The sequence below is a fragment of the Cibotium barometz genome, chromosome 20 (genome assembly GCF_041138505.1).
Source record: "Cibotium barometz isolate CiBa-2024 chromosome 20, ASM4113850v1, whole genome shotgun sequence".
NCBI lineage: Eukaryota > Viridiplantae > Streptophyta > Polypodiopsida > Cyatheales > Cibotiaceae > Cibotium > Cibotium barometz.
Genome location: NC_141065.1, coordinates 27,360,859 through 27,382,569, shown reverse-complemented (window position 1 = coordinate 27,382,569; position 21,711 = coordinate 27,360,859). Strand labels below are relative to the sequence as shown.

At 45.0% G+C, this 21,711-nt stretch overlaps 1 protein-coding gene across 1 annotated transcript in view; it reads right to left on the bottom strand.

Moving 5' to 3' along the window:
• Nucleotides 1–19,575, bottom strand: part of LOC147627734 (ER membrane protein complex subunit-like protein (Protein of unknown function DUF106, transmembrane)) — a 35,801-nt gene extending 16,226 nt beyond the window's left edge. Inside the window, exons 1-2 of the mRNA XM_086814679.1 lie at nt 19,331–19,575; nt 19,154–19,247 (exon numbers count right to left, since the gene is read on the bottom strand). Of these exons, the coding sequence (XP_086670805.1) occupies nt 19,154–19,247; nt 19,331–19,482 (246 nt within the window). The 5' untranslated portion in view covers nt 19,483–19,575. The remainder of the gene's footprint in view (nt 1–19,153; nt 19,248–19,330) is intronic.
• Between the last annotated feature and the right edge of the window lie 2,136 nt (nt 19,576–21,711).

The following is a 21,711-nucleotide window of genomic DNA, read 5'->3' as shown; positions in this document are numbered from 1 at the left end:
CGAGCTGAGCTAACTAGGATGACGTACCGACCAATCTCCTCCTCGCGACGTCCCATACCGCCACGAAGCTGCCCTCGCGGGTATCGAGACTGCTGCCGGCCTCGGCTGCGTAAAGCAGGTGCACGTCTGCTCTAGATCCAAGCTCCAAGACCATAGAGCTCTAACAAACTCGCAAGACTCTCTATATCCCAATAACTAACCTTGGCCACCCTTTTATAGGCTCTTGGCTGGTCATCAGGCGTCCACACTTGGGCGCCCGCCCGTTAGTATATCCCTAACTCAGCTCGTCAATCAGCCTGCCTAGTTCCAAGCTTTCCCAAGCCTCGAAACTAGTCTTGCGTGCGTGTAGCACACGGTAGATACACACTGTGCACATGACATACTCCCCTTCCTCTAAGAGCTCACTCCTGAGCTCACTAAAAAGCCAGGGTAATCTCTCTGAAGAGTAGTCAATGTCTCCCATGTAGCGTCCTCCTCAACACGATCCTTCCACTTGATCTTGTATTCCGTGATAAGCATGTTACGCAATCTTCATTCATGAAATCCAAGAATCTTTTCAGGTTCGTGCGGAACAAATGTCATATCCTCGACATCTATAATTTCTTGAGGAGTAACTAACTGATCTGCTCCACCCAGTACTTCCTTAAGTTTACTGACATGAAATACAGGATGAACTTTCGTATGAGAAGACAAATCCAATTCATATGCAACTGAACCAATCCGTCGTGTAACACGAAATGGTCCACAGTATCTAGGGGATACTTTCGGAGATCTACCTGTCCGTAAAGTCTCGGAATCTTTCGGAACTCGCAAATACACCATCGTTCCTTCAGAGAACTCTTTGGGTGAACGATGTCTATTAGAATAAAACCTGTCTCGGTCTTGAGCACTTCTAATAGATTCCTTCGCAACTTGTAACATTTTCTGCATATCTTGCAAAAAATTATGTGCTGCATCATGCTGAAGTCCTGAGAATCCTACTGTAACAGGTGATCTAGGTTGAAAACCATACATAAGCATGAAAGGACTAAAACCTATACTCGTATGCTTAGTACTGTTATATGCGAATTCTAACATAGGAAGATAATCCTCCCATGAACTCTGTCTTTTGGATACATATGCTCGAAGCATATCCTCCAAAATCTGATTCACTCTTCCAGTCTGGCCATCAGATTAAGGATGATCAGAGGAACTCAAATTCAAAGTTGTTTCCAACTTCTCAAAAATAAGTTTCCAAAAATCACTTGTAAACTTAGAGTCCCTATCACTGACTATGTCCTGCCGTAACCCGTATAGTCTAAACAATTGCTCGATAAACTGCCGTGCTAATTGCGTAGCTGTAATAGTCTTCCGGGTCGGTAAAAATCAAGCGATCTACCACAACCCAAATAGAATCGTGGCCTTGATGTGTTCTTGGCAATCCGGTACTTTCCCATTTATTACCTGGGATTTACAAAGGATGCAACAACCCAGCCTGTCTAAAGCGTTCAGCTTTATTTGCCTGACAAATCTGACACTTGAGAACATAATCTTCTACATACCATTTCATCTTTGGCCAATAAAAAGTGTGTTTCACTAATGATAACGTCCTGTGTACCCCAGGGTGTCCAGCAGAAGGGGCGTCGTGACACTCCTTAAGAATCTTGGACCTAATGTCCGGGATCTGTGGTACACAAATTTTGTCGTTACGGAATAGTGAACCATTCCGAATCATCCACTGGCCTCCTGCAACCTGAATAGTAGACTGCTCAGTCATCGAGTCTTGGTCAATCAAAGAGTTCCCGTCCTGGATCTTCTGCCAAAATGGACCAAAATAACTATCAGTCCTGCAAAGCCCTCTCAATGACTGAAATAAGTCAGTAGAAATCTCGGTGAACGACAAAGTATTCACCTCTCTAATCCGACTAAGCGCATCTGCAATACTATTCATGGACCCTTTCCGATAACGGATCTCAAAATCAAAATCTTGCATTAACTCTGCCCAACGAGCTTTCCTGCCTCTCAAATCATCCGCATCACACACATACTTGATTGACTGATGATCAGTTAATACTTGGAGCCATATAAATAATGTCTCCAAACCTTGAGAGCATGAATCACAGCATAAAGCTCCTTCTCAAGGGTTAGCCAACGAGATTGAGTGTCATCTAGCTTTTTACTTTCAAAAGCAACCGGTCTACCATCTTGAAATAGAGCAACCCCAATAGCATAGTCACTGGCATCAGTTTCAAGAACATAAGGCCAACTAGGATCGGATAATGCTAAGATAGGTGCTTCCTTGACTTTATCTTTCAAAAGTCTAAAGGCCATATCCAAATCGTTATTCCAAATGATAGGCTGATTTGACTTACGTCCACGACCTTTCAATAAGTCGGTCATCGGTAGTGTGAGCTGAGAGAACTTCCGTACAGATTTCTGAAGAAAAACAACAAAACCGAGAAAAGAACGAAGTTGTTTCACTGTTCCTGGTATAGGCCAGTCCAGAACCTTCTGAACTCGGTCATAGTCAATGCTCAATCCATCTCGAGTGATCTTGTGTCCCAAGTAAATGATGTCGGTCATAAAAAACTCACATTTACTCAACTTAGCATATAGTCGATTCTGTCTTAAAATAGATAAGACAATCGTGAGGTGTCTGACATGATCCTCAAGAGTACGACTATATATCAAAATATCATCCAAGAACACCACCACAAATTTTCCCAAATGTTCACGAAAAAGATCGTTCATCATTTGCTGGAAAGTGACTGGAGCATTGGTTAACCCAAAAGGTAATACAAGAAACTCGTAATGGCCATACCTAGGCCGAAAGGCGGTTCTTTCGACATGCCTTTCATGAATACGTATCTGGTGATAGCCAGTACGTAAATCTATCTTCGTGAAATATTTCGCTCCTACTAACCAGTCAATCAGGTCATCTGATCTAGGGAGAGGATAACGGTTCTTAATGGTCAGCTTGTTCAATCTCTTGTAATCTATACACATTCTCCAAGTATTGTCCTTCTTTCTCCTAAGCAACACAGGTGCACCCCAAGGTAATTTACTTGGACGGATCTGGCCCATCCTCAAATAATCTTCGAGTTGTTTAGCCAACTCATCTTCCTCAGCTTGGCTCATCCTATAAGGTGGCATATTGACAGGATGAGCACCAGGGATCAAGTCAATACAATGATCTACTGCCCGTTCAGGTGGTAAACCCGATGGCAGTTCCTTAGGAAATACATCTTGAAACGAATCAAGTATCTTTTGTAATTCTTTGCTTTCAAACACACTTAATTCTTTTACATCCATGGAAGGGATGAGAAAAGAACAAAGTGGAATCAATATACAATGGAAAGCGGTATACAAAGAAGAATCCATTATATTTCCAAAATCAATTGTATTTACAAGAGGTCCCTGAGAGGGATGAATACAATCACCTAAAATACTATACGGGGTGTCCCTATGCTGAAAAGAAAAAATATGACTAGACCAATCTATCTGGACTTCAAGAGTCTTAAACCACTCAATCCCTAATAACAAGTCTACATTTTCCAAAGCATTACATAGCATTCCAGAGTCTCTTTGTAATCCTGAATCTGGATTGGAAGCATGTCCACCTTGCGATTCCAAACTTGCCTTCCCGCAGGTAGACGTATACTGCCAGAGTCTAAAAGAATGTGAATTTTATGGCCATTCACTTCTCCATAAACTCGGAGAAGATCATGCAAGCCAAATACTTTAGAATTGAACAGACAATCAGAACAAGTACTAGGGCGAGAAAGTACAGTAATTGACGTACCTGTCAAAGACAAGTGATTAGCTGCCTTTGGCTTGGGTCCTGCGTTTGTCTTGGTACCCTTTTGCTTTGGGCACTCGTTACGCATGTGTCCTTTTCTTCGCAGATAAAACAACGTCCTTCCTTCTTGAGCTTTAAAGCCCTAAGGAGTCGTTTCTTCTTCGCTGGTGTCGAATTGGAATTCTTCGAAGGTTGGTCTGAAGACTTTCCTTCTGTCGTGTTAGCCATAGATGCAGAGAACTTTCTTTTATGCTTGTTCCCCTGCTCAGTAACGGGTTTCGACTTGGAAGAGACCATCGTATCATCATAGATACGAGCTGAATGAATGGCCTCGTCCAGTGTTTTACATTTGTTATTTTTAACCTGTAATCGATACGAGTCTGATAAACCAGCTACGAAAAACCCCAAAAGAGTAGTGGGATCCATTTTTGTAGCTTTCATCTGCAAGTCACGACACTTCTGGAGGTAGACCTCATAAGTGAGGTGCTGCGAGGTCATAGTCAAAGCTGAAAACCGGGCAAGAACATCATAGTCATCCTCTTTCTTGAGGAATTCTTTTTTGAAGACGTCTTCGAATTGTGCCCAAGTCGTTGGCTTAGGATTGAGTTCCTTCCACCAAAGCAAAGCTTTGCCGGACAGGAAACCTGCTGCTAACTGTATCTTCTTTCCATCATCATATGGATGAAACTGAAAGTGAACTTGCCACTTGTGTAGCGTGTCCACGATCTCCTTGGTGCGCTGCTTTTGTTCGCCCCCGAACGGTTCCGGAGTAATATTGGGGCCTAAAGCAGAAGCCAAGGTATCCATACCCGAGAAAATAGAGAGGATAGTGGTTAAGAGAGCGATGGAGTTTTGCAAAGCTTGCATCTGGGCTGCGATTTGTGCCTGACGTTCCGTCGAAGAAGCTTCGAGAGCTACTTTGAACTCTTGGAAATCTAATTTTGATACAAAATCGTCAAAAAGATCGGCATCGGTACCTTCCGTAGCCGGCAAGTCTTCGCGTTCCACAAGGGGCTCCAACTCTGATTCTTGGGTCGACATCGTGAAGAGGGGACGTGGAGAGAAAATTCGATCTTTGCACAACAAAAGTGCGAGCGAACTTGAGAGCTTGAGAGCTTGAAAACTTGAGAGATGTGTGGCAAGAAGCCCACTTAAGGGGTTTATAAAGATTGCCCCAAAAGCCAAAAAATCTCCAAAAGCTAGGCTTAGCTTTTGCTTTGCTTTTGTGTTTTTTTTCTTTTATATATATATATATATATATATATATATATATATATATATATATATATATATATATATATATATATATGGATATATATATTCTATATTCTTTTTAAAAAAAATAAAAACTTTGAAACCTTGGAGGAGAGGTCTTTTAAAACTTTTTTTTAAAAAAAATTTAAACTCAAAAAAACGAAAGCATTAAAAAAAACGTAAGCTTTACTTGTTTTTTTTTCCCTTCCTCCTGGAATAGCTACCGGCGTTTGAAGCTGCCGTCACCTGAAGTGGTGTCGGCGCCTGTGTGCAGCGTGCGCATCATGGCAGCGTGCCTGGGCGCCGGCCTGGCCTAAGCGCTACCTAGGCTGGCTACGCAGACCTGGCCGCATGCCACGCAAGCCTGGCCGCCTGGCGTAGGCGCTGCTGCGCTGCCTGGGCTGGCCACGCAAGCCTGGCCGCCTGGCTTGGCAGGCCTTAGGCCGCCTGGCTACGCACCTACCCGCCTACAACACGTCAACCACACGTCAGCAGTACTCGGCCAGCATGCCCACTCGCCAACCTGAATCTGCAATCCAGCACTTCTCTCGCTCTCTCTCACTTGCGCCAAAAAACAACGTGCTTTTTTTCATTCTCTCCCTGCAGTTCATGCGACTGCACCAACAAACTCTTCTCTTCTTTGCAAAGCAAACGACCCTTCTAAACTACCATCTCCCATCAACATGGGTCTCTTTGATGAAGAAAAAACACATACTAAATCTAAAAACAGCAATATGCACAGAAAAAACAGCAAGCTTTTTAACACATACCTTTCTTCGACCTCATCTTCTCTACCTACCGACTTACTCGTTCACGAGGTGTGCTCTGATACCACTGTCAAATCCCCTCGGATCTCCTCGTGATCGATCTTGGTTCGAGACTCGAAACCTGCAAACAAACGAACGAACAAACAAACAAACTAGGGGGTGCAGGCCTGACTCACCTCCCAACCATGACAGCCGTGGGCAAGCCCACAGTCTTGGTTGTCCCCACCGAGCCACGAGCTGAGCTAACTAGGATGACGTACCGACCAATCTCCTCCTCGCGACGTCCCATACCGCCACGAAGCTGCCCTCGCGGACCTCGAGACTGCTGCCGGCCTCGGCTGCGTAAAGCAGGTGCACGTCTGCACTAGATCCAGGCTCCAAGACCATAGAGCTCTCACAAACTCGCGAGACTCTCTATATCCCAATAACTAACCTTGGCCACCCTTTTATAGGCTCTTGGCCGGTCATCGGGCATCCACACTTGGGTGCCCGCGCGTTAGTATATCCCTAACTCAGCTCGTCAATCAGCCTGCCTAGTTCCAAGCTTCCCCAAGCCTCGAAACTAGTCTTGCGTGCGTGTAGCACACGGTAGATACACACTGTGCACATGACAACTATGCTATCGGGGCTGCTCTATTTCAAGATGGTAGACCGGTTGCTTTTGAAAGTAAAAAGCTAGACGACACTCAATCTCGTTGGCCAGCCCTTGAGAAGGAGCTTTATGCTGTGATTCATGCTCTCAAGGTTTGGAGACATTATTTATATGGCTCCAAGTTTGTGGTATTGACTGATCATCAGTCAATCAAGTATGTGTGTGATGCCGATGATTTGAGAGGAAGGAAAGCTCGTTGGGCGGAGTTAATGCAAGATTTTGATTTTGAGATCCGTTATCAGAAAGGGTCCATGAATAGTGTTGCAGATGCGCTTAGTCGAATTAGAGAGATGAATTCTTTGTCATTCACCGAGATTTCTACTGACTTATTTCAGTCATTAAGAGGGCTTTGCAAGATTGATAGTTATTTTGGTCCATTTTGGCAGAAGATCCAAGACGGGAGCTCATTGATTGACCAAGACTCGATGACTGAGCAGTCTACCATTCAGTGGATGATTCGGAATGGTTTACTATTCCGTAATGACAAAATTTGTGTACCACAGATCCCAGACATTAGGTCCAAGATTCTTAAGGAGTGTCACGACGCCCTTCTGCTGGACACCCTGGGGTACACAGGACACTATCGTTACTGAAACACACTTTTTATTGGCCAAAGATGAAAGGGTATGTAGAAGATTATGTTCTCAAGTGTCAAATTTGTCAAGTAAATAAAGCTGAACGCTTTAGACAGGCTGGGTTGTTGCATCCTTTGCAAATCCCAGGTAATAAATGGGAAAGTATTTCCATGGATTTTATTACCGGATTGCCAAGAACACATCACGGCCATGATTCTATTTAGGTTGTGGTAGATCGCTTGACAAAAATGGCTAGATTTTTACTGACCCGGAAGACTATTACAGCTACGCAATTAGCACGGCAGTTTATCGAGCAATTGTTTAGACTGTACGGGTTACCGCAGGACATAGTCAGTGATAGTGTCACCAGCCTGGACATTTCCCAGTCTGAAAGGGGTCTGGTGGACTCCAGGATGTTTAAATATTTGGAAAGTACAAGCTTTGGGAATGGGGGATTATCCTAGAATACAAAGGACCAGACTCCTTAAATTTAGGAGAGTTGCTATTTTTGGCCCGACTCCGACGGAAATTCTGTTCGCGTCATTACATCTGGAATTGAGCAGATACCAAGAGTTGGCAAAGTGCCTATGACAGAATGTCTACCAGTTGGGATATTTTTAGAGGTAAAGATTATGGAAGGACCCATCTCTTAGATTGGGACATGTGGCAAGAAAGTGGACCAAAGTGAGACAAGTGGCCTGACACTTGTTATAAAGTGGATCAAAGTGAGACAAGTGGCCTCACACTTGTCACTTCAGCTATTGTGTGGCTCTCCACTTGTCATCGTTGTCACGTGCACACCAGTCAGGTGTACAGTGACATGGCATCATCATATGGCATCATTATGGTATCATATTAGCATCTCAGATTCATCAGATATTTTACCAGTATTTATTCAGGTATTTTTATGCATTTATGGGGCAGCCGACTACCATTTATGGTATTTTATTAGCATGTTATGGGAGTTATGCACTGGCCGACTGCAGCCATCTGGCCGACCAGCCCTCTCTCACCCATATAAATACAGGCGCCTCTCCATTCAGCACATCATCCATTCAGTCATCAGGGGATCATCAGAGTGAAGCGCATCCTTCATCTGGATCAGCAGCGTTTCAGCATATCTCCATCAGCATTCAACGCATCTCCATCAGCATCAGATAAGTTAACGCATCTCCATCAGCATAGTCAGTTAACGCATCATCAGTTCAGCCATCATCATCAGCAAAACGCAGCCAGTTCAGCCCTACAGGTCTGCGTTTCATCATCCATTCAGCATACAGCATCTGTTCCCTAAGCTTCCCTTCAGCGTTTCCCTCCAGGAGACAAGGGAAAGAGTGGACAGCAGTTCAGCCCGCATCCCAGCACATAGTCAGCATATTCAGCAGCATAGATCCATTTGGATCTCATTGTAACATCTTTCATTCATCTAATATAGCTGCATTGCATTGACACATATCTGTTTGTCTCTTAAACATCATTAAGTGCAGTTAAGTGTAGACTAAGGTTGTGATTACTACGGTCTTCATCCCTCACATGTTACATTGGTATCAGAGCGTTACAGGGTAACCAGCCTTAGAGCATGTTCATTCCATCAGTCATTCAATCAGTCTTCATTTTTATCGCTTCCGCACAGTTAAACCCAGTTCTCAAAATTTTGCAAGCCACCCTTAGGGATTTTCCCTTAGGTCTGCATCAGTAACCCATTCATCTGCATTCTTGCACAGCATATAGGGTTGCACATGGCTTGCATAGCAGTCATCTTAGCAGTCAGTCTTGCATACATGTTACCCATGAACTCTCAGGGAAGAATGACATCCATCATCAAAGGAGGACATAAGTTTTGGCTTCAACTGGCAGCAGCAGCAGGGGGTTCTCTTCCACAAAAGACGGAAGTTTGCTCCAACATTGCCTCAGGAGGTTCAGAGCTTCAGGTACGACGGAGATGGTAGGTGAAAGGTTTCCAGGAACAGGTCAGGGGTGACTCAGGTAGTTGCCATTCAGTTCCCGCAGTACATAGAGTCTTGGCTCAAGGATCTCACTCCTGCAGACGGCCTCAGTCCCAGCAGAAGACAGAAGGGGGCAGTGGTTCGGAGGAGAAGGATCGCAGAAGAGTCGAAGGTTGCCAGGTATCCACCCAGCAACAGTTTAGCAGCGGGGAATGTCACGTGCACACCAGTCACGTGTACAGTGACATGGCATCATCATATGGCATCATTATGGTATCATATTAGCATCTCAGATTCATCAGGTATTTTACCAGTATTTATTCAGGTATTTTTATGCATTTATGGGGCAGCCGACTACCATTTATGGTATTTTATTAGCATGTTATGGGAGTTATGCACTGGCCGACTGCAGCCATCTGGCCGACCAGCCCTCTCTCACCCATATAAATACAGGCGCCTCTCCATTTAGCACATCATCCATTCAGTCATCAGGGGATCATCAGAGTGAAGCGCATCCTTCATCTGGATCAGCAGCGTTTCAGCATATCTCCATCAGCATTCAACGCATCTCCATCAGCATCAGATAAGTTAACGCATCTCCATCAGCATAGTCAGTTAACGCATCATCAGTTCAGCCATCATCATCAGCAAAACGCAGCCAGTTCAGCCCTACAGGTCTGCGTTTCATCATCCATTCAGCATACAGCATCTATTCCCTAAGCTTCCCTTCAGCGTTTCCCTCCAGGAGACAAGGGAAAGAGTGGACAGCAGTTCAGCCCGCATCCCAGCACATCGTCAGCATATTCAGCAGCATAGATCCATTTGGATCTCATTGTAACATCTTTCATTCATCTAATATAGCTGCATTGCATTGACACATATCTGTTTGTCTCTTAAACATCATTAAGTGCAGTTAAGTGTAGACTAAGGTTGTGATTACTACGGTCTTCATCCCTCACATGTTACAATCGTAGCCTTCTCTTGCCATTTTAGCTCATGGGAGGCCCAAATCTATAAATTGGAGCCCTCTCTCTTCATTAAGAGAGGCTCTCTTGCTGCACACTAGCCTCTACCACTGTTGAAGGCTTCTCTAATGATGGCTACTCTCTTTCTCTCTCTCTTGAAGGCTGCCCATGAAGAATACCGGCTGTTGGGGACTGTTTTGGAGGCTTCCATCGCGAAGAAAGACTTAAGCCAATGTACTTGCTGTACCAGCCTCTGTACTTGCTGTACCTGCTGTACCAGCCACCGTACTTGATGTACCAGCCATTGTACTTGCTGTACCTGCTGTACCAGCCACCGTACTGGCTGTACCAGCCACTATACTTGCTGTACCAGCTTCTGTACTTGCTGTACCAGCTGTACCAGCCACTGTACCGGCTGTACCAGCCACCGTACCAACTGTACCTGCTGTACCGGCTGAATGGAGAGTTGTACTTGCTGTACCCTTTCTATTGCATGAAGACCCGTGGTTTTTGGGGAAGAATCAGTACCCACACGGAGGTATATGGATTATATTGTTGGCTCGGCATTTCTACAGCCTATGTTCCGGCTCAGTTGCCTTGTGTTGGGCTGTGTTATGGCATTTGTATATGGATAATCCGGCATCTCCCGTGGGGAGAGTAAGGCCCTCAAAGCTTGTACATGATATTATTCTCCTTGGGTAATAGAATACTCCAAGGGGGGGGTCGGCCCATTCCGGCCTCTATGCGGTGTCACGCGTGCAAGCTCCATTTTCAGCATTTGTGGATGTTTTGTCCAGCTTTATGTTTTATGCAAAGTGATGATGGATATGTGTTAAGGCTGTGGCCATGTTTAAATGTTTTAATATGCATTGATGGTATCAACAAGTGTGTCAAAAGGCCCTAGTCCCCCGGGCACTCACCGCCGCCCCTAGTCCCCCGGGCACTCACCGCCGCGAGTTTCATTGGTATCAGAGCATAGGCTTTCTTGGAAGCAAAGGCTTCTTTCTATCAATAAGGAAGAGAAAAGATCTCAAGTGGGGACCACACTTACCATCATTGCTATTAAGCATGGCCAGCCACTTCAGAGCCTATGAAGCAAGAGCATGAACAATAGACAGCTTGATCTAAGGATTTATGAATTCACAAAATTTATCTTGGAAGTATGGAGTTGGCTTTATGTGCACACGTTTAGCACTCTTTCCATATGGATATTGTGGATTATATTATCAAGCTTACAGGCAAGCTATATGGAGATATATCTCAAGATATCTTAAGGATATGGTGACGAGATATTTCTGTTGGCTTCATGACCAACCTGGCAAAGAATAGCTAAGTATACTTTGAGTTTGCAAAGTTGGTGCTTTTGCTATTTGCTATGAAGTGTTTTTGATGTTCACTAACCCTTGTATAGCTATGCAAGGAGAAAGGTGTTGTTGTTTGCCTTGAGATGGTTTTAGGGAAACATTGTTTATGGCTCCCTTTAATGGGATGAATTTTTTTCATGGCTCCCTTTATTGGGATGGAATATATCTATGGAGATTTCTTTCTTGGACGAGATTTATATAGATATTGGGCTTCACAAGCAATTTCTATGGACGAATCTGTCCGAGTTTATAGAGAAGAAATCTTTGGATATCTCATGGATATGATGCTTTTATGGATAAAGTCCACCTCTACTTCAAGGTGTGTGGTTAGCACGGAGTATGTGGTAAGAGTTATGGTATACAAGGATTATGGTATACAGGTCTATGGATTCCTGGACTTCTTTTCTAGGAATTTGGATCCATCCTCAGGTTTATGGATTATGTTTATGGCTCCCTTTTACTGGGATGGATTATTCTTTTTGGCTCCCTTTATTTGGGATGCATTGGACTTATGGAACTCATGGTTCACTTACCTTGTGTAGTGTTCTCTTGTCCTACGTGCTCTCTTGAAGATTGTTTTTACCATGTGAGGGTGGTACAATAGAGAGCAGATGGAAGGGAACCATGGGCACTTCAAAGGGTAGTGACAAGCACAACATACCCTGTGTAGTGTTCTCTTGTCCTACGTGCTCTCTTGAAGATTGTTTCTACCATGTGTGGGTGGAACAATAGAGAGCAGATGGAAGGGAACATGGGCACTTGAGAGGGTAGTGTGAGTTGGTGGCCGAAATGCCTATAAACTATGTGTAGCAGAAATGCGTATGGAACACCATGTTATCTATGCCTGCGAGTGATTGTTTTCAGGACTCCTTGTTTAGCCGCCCTGTGTAGTATTTCTCTTGACCTAAGTGCTCTTCAAGATGTTGCTACCTTGCTTGGTAGAACATAGAGCCAATGGTAGAGAATATGGGCACTGAAGTCGGGCCGGGCGTCAAGGCAGTTCCTTGGTGATCTACATCGACATACCATTGTTTTCTAAATGTTGAATTTCATATGCATTGGCATGGATTATGCTATCTGGACTTATGGGACTGTTTTGTCTCACCCATTTATCTTGGGACATGATTTTGATATTGGTATTATGGAGACTTATTTAGTCTCGCCCATTTCTTTGGGACATGGATTCTTCAGTTATATTGGATTTTTTGAGACTGTCTCGTCTCGCCCAATCGATGGGACATGATTATATCTTGAATATATGTCTTGAAGCTTAAAGTTGCGGACAACTTTTAAGAAGTTGGGGAGGATGTCACCAGCCTGGACATTTCCCAGTCTGAAAGGGGTCTGGTGGACTCCAGGATGTTTAAATATTTGGAAAGTACAAGCTTTGGGAATGGGGGATTATCCTAGAATACAAAGGACCAGACTCCTAAAATTTAGGAGAGTTGCTATTTTTGGCCCGACTCCGACGGAAATTCTGTTCGCGTCATTACATCTGGAATTGAGCAGATACCAAGAGTTGGCAAAGTGCCTATGACAGAATGTCTACCAGTTGGGATATTTTTAGAGGTAAAGATTATGAAAGGACCCATCTCTTAGATTGGGACATGTGGCAAGAAAGTGGACCAAAGTGAGACAAGTGGCCTGACACTTGTTATAAAGTGGATCAAAGTGAGACAAGTGGCCTCACACTTGTCACTTCAGCTATTGTGTGGCTCTCCACTTGTCATCGTAGCCTTCTCTTGCCATTTTAGCTCATGGGAGGCCCAAATCTATAAATTGGAGCCCTCTCTCTTCATTAAGAGAGGCTCTCTTGCTGCACACTAGCCTCTACCACTGTTGAAGGCTTCTCTAATGATGGCTACTCTCTTTCTCTCTCTCTTGAAGGCTGCCCATGAAGAATACCGGCTGTTGGGGACTGTTTTGGAGGCTTCCATCGCGAAGAAAGACTTAAGCCACTGTACTTGCTGTACCTGTTGTACCAGCCACCGTACTTGCTGTACCAGCCACTGTACCTGCTGTACCTGCTGTACCAGCCACCATACTGGCTGTACCAGCCACTATACTTGCTGTACCAGCTTCTGTACTTGCTGTACCAGCTGTACCAGCCACTGTACCGGCTGTACCAGCCATTGTACCTGCTGTACCGGCTGAATGGAGAGTTGTACTTGCTGTACCCTCTCTATTGCATGAAGACCCGTGGTTTTTGGGGAAGAATCAGTACCCACACGGAGGTATATGGATTATATTGTTGGCTCGGCATTTCTACAGCCTATGTTCCGACTCAGTTGCCTTGTGTTGGGCTGTGTTATGGCATTTGTATATGGATAATCCGGCATCTCCCGTGGGGAGAGTAAGGCCCTCAAAGCTTGTACATGATATTATTCTCCTTGGGTAATAAAATACTCCAAGGGGGGGGTCGGCCCATTCTGGCCTCTATGCGGTGTCACGCGTGCAAGCTCCATTTTCAGCATTTGTGGATGTTTTGTCCAGCTTTATGTTTTATGCAAAGTGATGATGGATATGTGTTAAGGCTGTGGCCATGTTTAAATGTTTTAATATGCATTGATGGTATCAACAAGTGTGTCAAAAGGCCCTAGTCCCCCGGGCACTCACCGCCGCCCCTAGTCCCAGATACGGACTCTAAGTTTACGAGTGATTTTTGGAAACTTGTTTTTGAGAAGTTGGAAACAACTTTGAATTTGAGTTCCTCTGATCATCCTCAATCTGATGGCCAGACTGAAAGAGTGAATCAGATTTTGGAGGATATGCTTCGAGCATATGTATCCAAAAGACAGAGTTCATGGGAGGATTAGCTTCCTATGTTAGAATTTGCATATAACAATACTAAGCATACGAGTACAGGGTTTAGTCCTTTCATGCTTATGTATGGCTTTCAACCTAGATCACCTGTTACAGTAGGATTCTCAGGACTTCAGCATAATGCAACACGTAATTTTTTGCAAGATATGCAAGAAATGTTACAAGTTGCGAAGGAATCTATTAGAAGTGCTCAAGACCAAGACACATCGTTCACCCAGAGAGTTCTCCATCCTTCGGCCCTTCAGGGACGCAAGGAGGAGTTTGCATCTCTGTCAGTGAGCAGCTTTTGCCAACCGTGATTGGCTCAGGAGTTATTGTCCCGGGGCGAGTATAGTGGGTCGCCATTTTGATTGGAGAGGATAGCATTGGATTCCACAATGTTTACGCCTCAAATGCCGTAGGTAGAGCCCTTTTTTGGAGCACAGTTTGGCAAGCCCTTCCCCAGCCTGACTTTTGGTGCATGGGTGGTACCACGACTTCAATATGAGGCAACAGAGGACAGACTTGGGAGGAGGTACGGCCATAGAATAAGGAGCAGAGTACTCTGCCTGGGAGGAACTAATACTGGTACTTAGGGGATAGGACCCTTGGCATCTTCCAAAGTTTAGGCGCAACCCCTGGCCCCTGGGAGCCTCAGCTTCTTGAGATCGGATAGGAGGAACACCGGCCCCAACCTCTCTAGACTTGATGAATTTTACGTTGATGAGTGGGCTTTACTCCTAGACTTTGAGAAAGCTTATGATAGGGTGGATTGAAGCTTTCTGGAGGGCACGACAAGCCGGATGGGATTCCCCATGGAGTGGATTCGTGAAGTCTCAGGACTTTACTCGGCCTCACACAGCTAGGTTCTCATACATGGAACCCGTGGAGACAGATTCCCCCCTTCCCACTTGGTTAAGCGGGGCTGTCCTTTGGCACCTTACCTCTTCCTATTCGTCGCCGAGGCCATTAGTAGTTTTCTCTTAGCCCACGAGACTAGGCTTCACGGATTGCGTCTTTCGCCTGGACGCAAGAGGAGTTGCTTGACTCAGAGTTTGGAGACGATACAGCAGCTTTCCTTTCTAGAGATGTAGGAAATCTCCAAAGATTCACAAAGGTGATCGAGATTTTCTACCGCGCATCAGGAGCACAAATCAACTGGCATAAGCCATGTGGTTTTTGGGTAGGCTCAGCACGTGTCCCGACTTGGCGCCCAGTTGAGACTTTCCAATGGATCCCGAGGAGCACTCCAATTCATTATCTTGGTTGCCTCGTGGGCATTGATCTCTCTCCCGATTCCCGAATAGCAGCTCGCCCCACTTCTTCGGAGTTTTCGGAAGAAGCTTTTATACATGAGTTCTGTGAGACTCTCCCTGGCAGGTAGAGTGAAGGTGGCGAACCAAGTACTTCTTGCCACCATGTGGTACATCACTTCATGCTGGGCCTTCTCTCGAGCATGTATTGGCCAGGTATAGCGATTGATCCGAAACTTCTTATGGACCGGTAGTGAACGAGAGGCCAACCAGGGCCAAGGTGACATGGAGAGTAATCATTCAACCACGTCATAGTGGGGTGCTAGGCCCCATTGACCCTGCTATTCAGAGCCGTGCCCTGCTAGGCAAACTAATTGTTCGAGGACTCCTTGGTGGTGAGTCTTGGAAGGATTTCCTATTGGCCCAGATTTCAACCCCCACCTGGAGTCTTGGGGGCCCTTGGCCGTAGAGTACTAATGGATTTTCACAGAGATGCGGGCCTACGATTTTAGTCCAGCTTTTGAGGATAGATTTGCAACTAGCTACTTCGAACTAGCTAATGGATTTTCACAGAGATGCGGGCCCACGATTTTAGTCCAGCTTTTGAGGATAGATTTGCAACTAGATACTTCGAACTTGGGATCATCGCAGGCCGGCCCTTAGACAAATAGCTCCAGCAGCCTCAGAGGAGCAACTTCGGCAACCTTTGGTCTGGAACCCTCTAATCCGTCTACCCAGTGACCACATGTTGGGGGGCCGACTGCATGTATCATGGGGCGCCTTGAGCACAGGTCTCTTGGAGATTGGATAGAACACACGCCGTTACCCCCATAGGTACAGGATAGAGGCTTGACAAGGATCCGGGGCAGAGACTAGCTAGCATCGACATTGACTCAAGCTATCCCTCAAGAGTGGCTGATTGCTATCCCAGACCCGATCCCCAGTGTGGCTAGGCGTGTTTACCATACACGATATTCTCGTGGCAGTCCACGGAGCAAATGACGACAGTGGTTTGCTCACTTTTTCTATTGGATCCCATAGTAGACTAGAGAGATCCGAGCTTCCCTTAGGGGATTTCAATGGCTGCAACTTGCAGATGGTTGGTTTTCAGGTAGGGGAGTGGCACATAGACCTAGCACCGGCCAAGGTGGCCAGGGAAAATTCTGGCAGCTATGGATATGGGAGTGTGACGTCTCACACACCTCTAGTGGGACCCGAGAGAGTGGACTTGGCATGACCCCGCAGATCGGGAGGAGACTTTGGATGCCCCCTTCTTTGCATATATAGCACGGCTAGGCCGCAAGATCCAAATGCTATAGATAGATGGCACCCCGGCAACATCAACACATTGGCAGTCATCAAAGGGCCTCTCATAGCGCTTCCTTTCAAATTTCTGGAAGAGGCTTTGGGACAGCTTTCGGCCTAGAAAGATCATCCTCTTTCTTTGGTTGATGGCACACATGAGTTTACCGGTCGATACCTGGCTGGCAATTGGAGGTCGGCCTGCAACTTGCTCGCAGTGCGGCCACCCTCATGAGTCTCAGCGACATTGTCTTTGGGATTGCCCGAAGGCTCAACAAATTTGGTAGCGGATTCTCTGCATCTTCACTATGGGCATGGCATCGACCCGATCATTACATGGGGCCCTGTCGTCGCTTGGGCCACAGAGGCTACAGTGGTCAGGGCTTATGAGAAGGATGGGGGAGGACTGGCCCTTCTTCGGGTCTCTCACCATCATATTTCAACAATACCAGTCACAACCCCACCTACAGACGAATGGCAGCTAGGCTCATGCCAGGGATGGGAGATTTGCAATAGCATAGTAGCCTTGCACATTTGGCGAGCTAGATGCAGCGAGGCCATCGAGGGTACCCACACTCCGCCGGCTGAGTCCATCAGGAGCATAGTCAAGCCAAACTTATTCTTCTTTGGTGCAATGTCTTTAGTTGGGGTACTTTCAGCCTTACCACTCTTTTGGGCTTCCCGAAAGCGTGGTTGTTCACCTTTTTGCAGGTTTGGGACAGCCCTCTCTTTGCTCTTAGAACCTCCCTGATCCTGCTTAATTTTAAGCACCAATTGCTCCGTAGCAAGAGCAGATGCTATGAGCTGCTAAAGAGAGTGTGTTTTGGGTGCAATTCGATACCCGAACGATAAGTTGGTTGCGATCCGGAGCGAAACTTCCTCTTCCTTTCATCTTCGGAGAGTTGCATAAAGGGAGTTACCTCAAGCAAGACTTTCATTCACACCCTCCGCGGTCAGTGGGGGAAGTTACAGGGAGGTTCTAACCGCATGCCGAAGAGGTGGGAAGCTTTCTTGAGCCTTTGGAGGCCTAGCCCATTTCTCACAGATAAAGGTGGTGATCCCACTTGGCATTACAAACCACCTATGTGGTTGTTCCTCTCTCTCTCTCTCTCTCTCTCTCTCTCTCTCTCTCTCTCTCTCTCTGAGATAGCCTTCTCCTCACAAAGCGGCCAGCCAAAGGAGAAGTCTCTTCTCCTTTTGATCATTTGATTCCCGCCCTTAAATGAGACGAGTTTGTACTTAGCCCTTCGTGGTTGTATCTAGCTCTTTGTGGCTGTTTTTTCATTAACTAATAGAAGGATCTTTTTCCCGAATTTTAAAAAAAAGATGCCAAGTGCTAGAGAAACACATAGTCACTCCCAAACAAGGATGCACCACTTGTTGGGCTCACACTTATTCTTATGAAGTTCAATCTCCTCTGAAAACCAATGTCATACCCCTTGTCGAACACCTTCACGTCTTTCAATGCGCTCCAACTCTTTACCTTGGTCTCCTAGCAGAAGCTTGGTTGTTCAAGGCCTAAACCAATGAACAAGATCAATTGAATCAAATCTCATGGAATAACACTTAAGTTCTAGTTTCAATCCAAAACTGAATAGGCTCACCCTCCTATAACTTGATTCTCTTGCCAATAACCACCACCAATTCTTCTAGTCAAATCTCTTAAAACAACACACAAGGTCAATTCAAACAAGGTCTCAAGCTGACTACACTCACGCTCTCATAACTCGATGTGACTGACACAAACTTTTGTCCAATCCAATGACTTTGGTGGACTTGTCTTAAATATTTTGAAGATTACTACTTGCGGAGGGGGGCAAGGGGGGGTCTTCTTCACTATAGCTCTTTGATGAAGAGTTCCCAAAAACTACGAATGCTAATTGTCCACTCTATGGCCACCCTCCATCCCTCTTACAGCATGTCCACATACCTCTGTTACAACTGTGCAAGGTGCGATGCATGTCACAAAGCGGTATACTTATATGTGCAAGGCAGCTTTAATCAAGATTTGAAAATTTCAGAGACTTACTTTCCACATTTGACTTTATTATTGACTTGTGAAAACTACAATGGCATGATGACACGTAGCAAAAGACCCAAGTGTTGTATTGGCAAAATGACTAATACAAGTTACATTAATACAATTATGCGTAGCTAAAATGGATCGACACATGCTAAATTTACAGAATGGGCACACAAAAGCCAAAATGCATGTATACTTCTGCATGCATGAACTTCTTATTTAAGTACATGCAAGGGTTCACATGTGTACGTGTAATTGTGCAGAGATTGTGCGATACACGTATGTCACTTGCGTAAGCATATGTGTATTGAGGTATATCGGTTTCTATAAATGTATGTGTGTGTATTTGACATTTTTATGTTGTGTCTGAGTATGCTGTCTAGATACCCAGAACATCCTGGAGCCATCTTGCCATTACAGTGCGCAATTCTGATAAATGAAACACAGATCTTGGGCAATAATGCAGACTAACCTCGTTGTTGTAGTAAGTGCGGCGGGATCGGAATGCTTTGGCCGGGATGAAGTTGCCCGCGGCTCTGAGGTATCTGGCTCTGAGGACAAGCTGTCTGCAATAAAAGAGAGAAACCCAAATAAGCAACAGAAAATCCCTAGAAGACGGGGAGAGAGAGAGAGAGAGAAGGGTGTTTACCCCTCTTTGAGGGCCTTGAGGTCGGGCGTGTTGGAGGAGCGCATCAGCTTGGCGACGAAGTGGCGGAGGACCCCAATGAGCACCATGACGAGGGAGAGGGGCACCAGCACCCAGTCGCGGATGGCTGTGTCCAGCACCAGATCGTTCGCCATAGCGTCTCTTCTCTCTCTCTCTCTCTCTCTCTCTCTCCAATTTGCGTTCACATGAAACAAACGCAGGCGTATAAAAAGCTCAAGGCTTTTACACGATAGCGGCCTTGCACTGGTTCTTGCCACCATTAAATAATTTGTCTTTTCCAATTCTCTTGCCAAGGTTTGAACACTTTCGTAGAAATCTTTCAAAGGTTTAGGAGCCTTGTTTTAAAATAGCAAGAAAATCTTTTTCAATCTCTCCATATGGCGTATTTTACAATTGTATGTAGCCCATGCATGTCTATGTCTCTGTCTCTCTCTCAATGACACCACAAGGTATTCCGTATCTCTCTCTCTCTCTTCTTATGTGATGCTTTCTCGACATAAGCGAGTGCATGCATGAAAAAGAGAAGTTATATATCATGCATTTTCTAGATTAAGTGTTGCTTAGTTTTCTGTAATGATGTGATTTTACTTGTGAGGATCAACTAGCCTAACCTCTTTTAGCTTTACCCTGTAGCCATTTATGTGGTACTAATGTATAGATGTAGGCTAATTATGGTCGGGGCACCTTAGGAGTTTTTTCCCCTCAAGTGTGTGTACACACTCTTATGGAGTGAGTGTGTACATGACCTTATCATGTCACTTTACTTGTACTTCACTCATTCTCATCAATCCACCTTGAGTGTTGTGCTTCTCTCTATCTCTACTTGCTACATCCATGTTGTTACCTTTGTCTCCACTCCGACAATGCAGGTTCTCTTGCCTCTCACCCCTTCATCATCACCTCCACAAGCTACTCTTCTAATTGTCTCAGAGTGACCTATCCTCTTAGGTGGAGAAGGTACAATCTATAGTGTGTTGTTAACTATATTAACAGCATTTAGGTGACTTTCGAGCTATTTCGGGTGCATTTCGAGACTCGTTCGCATGATGTAAGGTTTTCGCAAACATCCTAGGGAGTGTCAGTTCAAATTGTCTTTGGTTTTTGACACTCCAACAGCATACATTTGGTATGCATGCAGGGCTGTCATCACTGCTTCTTTGTCATATGAGGCACACCCTATTTCGCCAACATAGTATAGGTACTTTGAATGGTGATACTAGTTCAGATGTAATTGTGGCATCTATCTCCCACAACAAACTAGGTGGGAAAGCAAGGATGCACAAGCACATACATTAGTGGCACTTTCTATGAAAAGCATCATATTCGTTCATGTGCAAAACTACCATGCAGGCATGGGGATGCGTTTGTGGCATCTATCTCCCACAATAGAACAAACTAGGTGGGGAAAGCAAGGATGCACAAGCACATACATTAGTGGCACTTTCTATGAAAAGCATCATATTCGTTCATGTGCAAAACTACCATGCAGGCATGGGGATGCGTTTGTGGCATCTATCTCCCACAATAGAACAAACTAGGTGGGAAAGCAAGGATGCACAAGCACATACATTAGTGGCACTTTCTATGAAAAGCATCATATTCGTTCATGTGCAAAACTACCATGCAGGCATGGGGATGCGTTTGTGGCATCTATCTCCCACAATAGAACAAACTAGGTGGGAAAGCAAGGATGCACAAGCACATACATTAGTGGCACTTTCTATGAAAAGCATCATATTCGTTCATGTGCAAAACTACCATGCAGGCATGGGGATGCGTTTGTTGCACTTTACTAGGTGTGTAATGAGGCACAACTGGCCTACTTGCACAAGCAATTAAAGTTCGAGCATATGAATGAGGGAGCCTTAATGGATGAGTTTCTCACAAGGATCAAAGATCTCAGCGAGCAGCTTGCATGATATATTGTGAGACCTATATCCAAACAATTCATTATTATCTACTATTCTCACAGGTTTACCGGATACCAAGGTTTTGTATCCACACTTCGGCTCGTACTGAAGGTAACCCCCCAATGCCCTTATATTTGATGAGTTGGTTGCAGTGATCTTGCAAGAAGAGAAATCCCGATAAAACCAAACTAGTATGCATGTGGGAGATTAGGTTTTTGTTGCCCCAAGAGTCAAAAAGGTAAAGCCTTTTCTAAGGACGACTATAAGACAAAGATAGAATCAGTCTAGACTTCTAAAAAGGATGCCGAGAAGGGGGGTGATAAACCTAATAAGAAAGGTAAATGCAACGATTTCGATACTTACAAGGCACTCTAGTCCATTGGGCTATTTTATGCTAAGGGGGGTGATATTCATATACATGCTATTCAATGATTTCAATTGGACTAAATGTTA